At 31.8% G+C, this 6,995-nt stretch overlaps 1 protein-coding gene across 5 annotated transcripts in view; it reads right to left on the reverse strand.

The window, feature by feature from the left end:
- Positions 1-1,092: 1,092 nt before the first annotated feature.
- LOC117167487 (schwannomin-interacting protein 1 homolog) overlaps positions 1,093-6,995 on the reverse strand; it is a 108,455-nt gene continuing 102,552 nt past the window's right edge. For 4 of the 5 annotated variants that reach the window (XM_033352467.1, XM_033352466.1, XM_033352468.1 and 1 more), the window contains exon 11: positions 1,093-2,051. In XM_033352467.1, the coding sequence (XP_033208358.1) occupies positions 1,910-2,051 (142 nt within the window). In that variant the 3' untranslated portion in view covers positions 1,093-1,909. Of the gene's footprint in view, positions 2,075-6,995 lie in introns of all 5 variants that reach the window. The other variant, XM_033352469.1, reaches the window with a different exon arrangement.

The raw sequence follows: 6,995 nt of genomic DNA on the forward strand, positions 1-6,995 counted from the left end.
CATGAATTTTGTTAAAAATGTGTTTTTTTTTTTTTTCGTTAGAAAACTAATACTTTTGTTAAAAATTCATCTTTTTGGTTAAAAATTTAACAACTAATTTTAAAAATCAACTACTTTTTTAAAAGATAAAAAAAATCTTTCTTAAAAATTCAATTTTTTGTTCAGAATTCTTGAATTTTATTGAAAATTCAACTTTTTGTTTAAGAATTCATAAATTTGGTTAATAACTCGTTTTTTCGACTAAAAAATTAATCTTTTTGTTTACGAATTCATCTTTTTGGTTAAAAATTTAACAACTAGGTATTAAAGTTGAACTACTTTCTTAAAAATGCATTTTTTGGTTGATTAAAAATTTTATTTAAAAATTCATCTCTTTGGCTGGAAATTGAACTATTTTTTTTAATTCCTTATTTTTGTTGGCAAATTACTCTGGTAATTGAAAATTTACCTATTGCATTTTTGGTCAAAAATGGTTATTCTTTAGTAAAAATTCAATTTTTTGTTAAACTTGAACTATTTTGCTAAACATTAATTTTTTGTGTTGAAAATTAATCTGATTTAGTTGAAACTTCAACTTTTGGTTTGAGAGTTCTTGTATTTTGTTGAAAATTCGTCTTTTTGGTATAAAATGATTTTTTAAATCAAAATTTAATATTTTTTATTTAATAATTCAACTGTTTTGTAAAGAAAATTCGTGATTTTCTCTTGAAATTTCAATAACTTAATTTTTTTTTAACTATGGTAGAAAATTCGTTTTTTTATGTTTAAAATTTTTTTATTATTAAAAGTTTCTTCCATTTTCATTTGAAAACTGATCTTTCTTAGTTTAGAAATTCAATAATATCCGGATTAACTGTGATATAAAATTCAAGTAGGCAAATTTCAATACTTACTCTGAAAATCACTTTTTTAATTTTATTTGTTGATTTATAATTAACTTCAAAATGTATTGAACAGGCATTAATTCTGTAAACAGGCAGTTAATTGTTACAATAATAAAAGTTATAATAAATAAATTTAAACAGCAATTTTGTCTTGCAACGAACTAAGAGGAGGAAGAAAAGAGACCAACAAATATTAAGCGATTAAGTTTTATTATATTACACTTGTAAATTCTTAAGATATATACAACAAAGAAGATGTTTATTCGACTATTCTAGATTAAAGGCGATGCCAAAGTCGATAAATACATGCATGGTCTGGAGAGCCGCGATAAATGAGGGTCCCTCTGTGATTAGGAATTCGATTATGCTCGTGCTGCATCTAATTTGATCAAGTACAGTTAAATCTGTAAGAATTGGTGGAAATAATGGAAAAATTCTTAAAGCCCTCGTTAGCACACGGAGAAAAAAATTTACTGATAAAGGGCAAACTTTTCGGTAGAGGAGCAACGAAAAATTGTTCAGCTACTTCCAAGTTCCAGACGTTTTTTTTTACCATTTAGCAAAATCTTTTTTATCCGTGTACTTAAATATTTGGAGAACTTTTCATCTCGCGTACGCATGTTAATATAAGTTTAGAAGATGATCTTTGGTAACGATCGTCTTTTGAGTAAGGAAAGAAGCGGCTCAAATACAAATAGTATATGCCGAAGATTTTCCATTTATCTTGGAAAAAAGCAAACTGCAAAAGACTTGCTCTTATTTCGACGACACTTTTTCTTTAAAAATGTGCCGCATAACAAAACTACTCTAGGCGAATTTGTAAAGAAAAAAAAAACAGTGTGCAAGAAACGTTGTGGGTAATGGGTGAAACGGGGTAACGTTCAAGTGGGTTATCCCGTTCCACCCATTACCCGCAACGGTTCTTACTCACCGTTTTTTTCTGAGTTTTCGCGTCTTCTCGATTTTTGGTTTTACATTTCCATGTTTTATTTCCCAACGAGACTGATAAGTCTCGTGGCGAAGTATTATTTTCTGACAAAACCGACCAGGCTGCGGTTGACAATAGTCGGCTGTATTCCACCTTTAGACCGAATATGAGTTTGCTGACTTCGGAATTGGTTCATCGGCTCCTTCATCTTCTTCTTCAGTGATTCCTGCTTGGCACCTCTGCGGAAACCGTCTACTTATTTCTGAGAGACAGGGAGAGAGTGCGATAAATTTCTAGCGTGTGTTTAGACAACTACAGGGGCCTCACAGTCCGATTCTATATCTTCTATTGTCTCCTATAATCAGCTGTGGTCCCTAAAGTACCATATTTTCAAGATTTGATTTTTAAAGGCCCCCTATTTTACACGATTTGTGTCCTGAAGTCCCCTATTTTTAATATTTGATTCCTGAAGTCCCCTATTTTCAATTTTGGGCAAAAAGCCTCCTATTTCAATACTTGTTTCCTAAAATCCCCTATTTTCAATATTCGGTCCCTAAATTAACCTAATTTCAAGATTTTTTTCTCTAAAGTCCCCTATTTTACTTCATTTTTTCTCTAAAGTCCCTTGTTTTCAAGATTTGGTCACTGAAGGCCCCTATTTTCAAGATTTGATAACTAAAGTCCCTTATTTCCAAAACTGATTTCCTGAAATCCCCTATTTCCAAAATTTTTTTTCATAAGGCCCCTATTGCCAAAATTTGTTCACCAAAGTCTCCTATTTACAAGATTTGTTTCCTGAAAATCCCTATTATTAACGTTTTTTTTCAAAGTCACCTATTTTCAAGATTTGGTAAGTAAAATCTCCTATTTACAAGATTTGGTCCCTAAATATCTCTACTTTTAAGTTTTTTCTATAAGATCCTAATTTTCAAGATTCAGTTGGTAAAACCTTTTATTTCAATTCTTTCCTGAGAACCCCTATTTTCAAGATTTGATCCCTGAAGTCCCTATTCACAAGATTTGTTCCGAAAATTCCTTATTTTCAACATTTTTCTTTAAATTCACTATTTTCAAGATTTGGTAACTAAAGTCTCCTATTTACAAGATTTTTTCCTGAAATCCCCTATTATTAACATTTTTTTCAAAAAGTCACCTGTTTTCAAGATTTGGTAATTAAAGTCTTCCTATTGGCAAGATTTGGTCCCTACATACCACTACTTTTAAGTTTTTTTTTATAGGCCCCTGTTTTTTTAAGATTTGGTCTCTTAAGGCCCTACTTTTGAGGATTTGGTAAGCAAAACCTCATTTTTAAATTATTTCCTGAAATCCCCTATTTTCAAAATTTTTTCAAATAGTCCCCTATTTTCAAGTTTTGTTATCTGATGGCCAGATTTGGTAACCAAGTCCCCTATTTTCAAGATTTGATCCCTAAACTCTCCTATTTACAAGATTTGTTTCCTGAAAATCCCTATTATTAACGTTTTTTTTTTCAAAGTCACCTATTTTCAAGATTTGGTAAGTAAAATCTCCTATTTACAAGATCTGGTCCCTAAATATCTCTACTTTTAAATTTTTTCTATAAGCTCCTGATTTTCAAGATTCAGTTGGTAAAACCTTCTATTTCAATTAAGATTTGATCCCTAAAGTCTCCTATTCACAAGATTTGTTCCGAAAATTCCCTATTTTCAACATTTTTCTTTAAATCCACTATTTTCAAGATTTGGTAACTAAAGTCTCCTATTTAAAAGATTTGTTTCCTGAAATCCCCTATTATTAACATTTTTTTCAAAAAGTCACCTGTTTTCAAGATTTGGTAATTAAAGTCTTCCTATTGGCAAGATTTGGTCCCTACATACCACTACTTTTAAGTTTTTTTTCTATAAGCCTCTGTTTTTCAAGATTTGGTCTCGAAAGGCCCTACTTTTGAGGATTTGGTAAGTAAAACCTCCTATTTCAATTCTTTCCTGAAATCCTCTATTTTCCGACATTTCTTTTCAAAAAATCCCCCATTTTCAAGTTTTGTTATCTGAGGGGAAGATTTGGTAACTAAGTCTCTTATTTTCAAGATTTGATCCCTAATATCTCCCATTCACGAAATTTGTTGCCGAAAATTCCCTATTTTCAACATTTTTTTTTAAACCCACTATCTTTAAGATTTGGTAACTAAAGTCTTCAATTTTCAAGATTTAGTTCCTAAAAATCACTACTTTTAAGTTTTTTCTATCAGCCCCTGATTTTCAAGATTTGGTAAGTAGAACATCCTATTTAAATTATTTTCTGAAATCCCCTATTTTAAACATTTTTTTCAAAAAGTCCCCTATTTTCATGTTTTGTTATCTAAGGGCCCCTATTTTCAAGATTTGGTAACTAATTCTTCTATTTTGAAGATTTGTTTTATAAAGTCTCCTGTTCACAAGATTTTTTTCCAGACATTCCCTATTTTTAACATTTTTGTTTGAATCCACTATTTTCCAAATTTGGTAACTAAAGTCTCATATTTTCAAGATTTGGTCCCTAAATATCACTACTTTTAAGTTTTTCTATAAGCTCCTGATTTTCAAAATTTTTTAAGGTAAACCTCTTATTTCAATTGTTACCTGAAATCCCCTATTTTCAACATTTGTTTCAAAATTAGGTATTTGGTAATTTTCAAGATTTGGTAACTAAAGTCTTCTATTTTCAAGATTTGGTCCCAAAATTCTCCTATTTTCGAGATTTTTCCTAAAGCCCCCGATTTTCAAGATTTGGTTACTAAAGTCCTCCTATATTAAAATTATTTCTGTAAAGTTCCCTATTTTCACCATTTTTCTTTAAAGTCCCCTCTTTTCAAACTTTGATCACTAAAGCCTCCTTTTATTCAAGATTGGTTTCCTTAAAAGTTTCCTATTCTCAACATTTTTTCGTCAAGTCCCCGACTTCCGAACATTTTTTTGGCAAAATCCCCTGTTTTTTAGATTTGGTCACTAAAGCCTCCTATTTTCGGATTTGTTTCAGAAAATCCACTATCAACAATATTTGGGACTTTAATTACCGTATTTTCAAGATTTTTGGCTAAAGTCTTCTATTTTAAAATTTTTCCCTAAAGTTCCCGATTTTTAAGATTTCGTCTCTAAAGGTCACTATTTTCAAAATTTTCTCAAAAGCGCACTGTTTTTTAAACTTTGGTAATTAAAGCCTCCTATTTCACGATTTTTGTCCTAAAATCCCCTGTTTTCAATATTTGGTTCCTAAAGACCCCTGCTTTCGAGATTGTTTTCCTTAACCCTCAAACGGTACACTCCAGCCCAGCATACGTAAACGGTACACTAGTGCGAATTGGTTTGTTTGAAATGTTAATATTAAATATGTAATATATTGAACATATAATAAACAACTAGCATATATCGCACATATTTAACATATATATTTAATATATTTGGGGATAATCCGCTGCAGCTGTGTTTGCGTAAATGCTAACAAAATGAAAAAACTTCGTGTGCGAATTCGCACCAGTATACCGTTTGAGGTTTATGCCCCTGATTCTCAATATTTGGTAACTAAAGTCCTCAGTTTTCAAGGTATAGTCTCTAAGGTCCCCTATTTTCAATTTCGCGACTAAAGTCCGTCCATCTGCTGGACTTATTTCCTAGGATGAGGATTGTGGGGATAAGACGGTATGTGGAGAAGGGGAAGAAGGCAGAGTGGAGGTGAAAGTAGGGTATGGTGGGAATCGATTTTTCTGGAAAGGGGAGGGGATGATATGATAGGATCAGGTAGGACAGGATAGTATATATGAAGTGATCAGAGAGGGGGAGTGAGGTACAAATATAAAAGTCCAGCATTTTACATAATATAATATCACACAGGCTCCAAAATCATTTTTAACTACTTCTTGTAAAAAAGGGCAAAAGCATGAAAAAAGTATCGATAGAAGCCCTATCTTTGATGGATCCTTTAGGGACTGTGAGGCCTGCAACTAGTCGACAGAGAAAGGTTCAGAGGTCCAAAGCCTAAGGTAGTTTCAAACACGAGGAAAAAGTGAAAGGTCCAATAAGAAGTGAAAAGGCAAAATTACAATGGTCTTTTTCAACCTCTTTTTAGGGTTTCGTAGCTCAGAGCGGAAGTCACGTGTCCGTCCGTCTGTCCGTCATTCGTAATTTTTGTTCCTAGGATAGCAAGTGAAGAGAGGTTAAGTAGGGAAATTAGGAGAGGGAAAGTAGGGGAGATGGGAAGGCAAGTAAGAAAAGTGAAGAGAGGCAAAGAAGGGTAAACGAACAGAGAAAAATTAGAAGAAAAAAGGAAAAGTAGTGTAGTACCGGGGAGGGAAAGTATGAGGAGTCAGGGGAAATAAGGGATAGTGGGGAATTATGGGAAATGATGAGACGAAAAGTAAGGGGAGATGAGGGACCATACTTAAATCACGTAACAACTTAAGGAGGGGGGGGGGGTCGAGACATATAATTACGATTTGTTGCGGTAGCGGGGAGGGGGATTTCATTCATGCAGGTCATTTTTGCAAATTCGCAAAAACATTCTCATGAAGCTTATCTTTTTAGTTCTAAATTTTATTGTTTGGTTGAAAATTTAACAATTTTCTGTAAAATACATCCTTTTTGGTTGAAAGTTCAACTGTTTTGTTAAACATTCGTCTCTTTTGGGTTAAAAATTCAACTTTTTTCAAAGAACATTAACCTTTTGTTTAAAATTCATATTTTGTTGCTGATAAGTCAATAAAAATCATCTTCTTTAGATGAATATTTGAACTATTTTTTGTAAAGGCTTCTTGAATAAAACTGCATTTTTTTCGTCAAAAATTCAACAATTTGGTTAAAAATCATACTTTTTGGGTGAAAATTCAGCTGTTTTGTTGAAAAAATTTCATTTTTCTTGGATACAAATGCAACTATTTGTTCGAGAATTCAACTTTTTTGTTAAAAATTCATTCTTTTCAATAGAAAAAAATCGTCATTTTCGGTTAAAAACTCAATTTTTGTCGTAGAAAATTAGTCTTTGTTAAAAAATTGATATTTTGATCCTGCAAAGTCACCTGGAACTTTTTTATGAAAATTCAACTATTTTTTCGAAATGTGTATTTTTGCAAAATAAAAATAAATCTGTTTTAAGAGAATTTTTTGGATAAATATGCATCTATTTGGTAGACAATTCATCAAGTTGGTTAAAAAGTCATTGGGGGGGGGGGGGGG

This window comes from Belonocnema kinseyi, chromosome 2 (assembly GCF_010883055.1).
Source record: "Belonocnema kinseyi isolate 2016_QV_RU_SX_M_011 chromosome 2, B_treatae_v1, whole genome shotgun sequence".
In the NCBI taxonomy this organism is placed as follows: Eukaryota; Metazoa; Arthropoda; class Insecta; order Hymenoptera; family Cynipidae; genus Belonocnema; species Belonocnema kinseyi.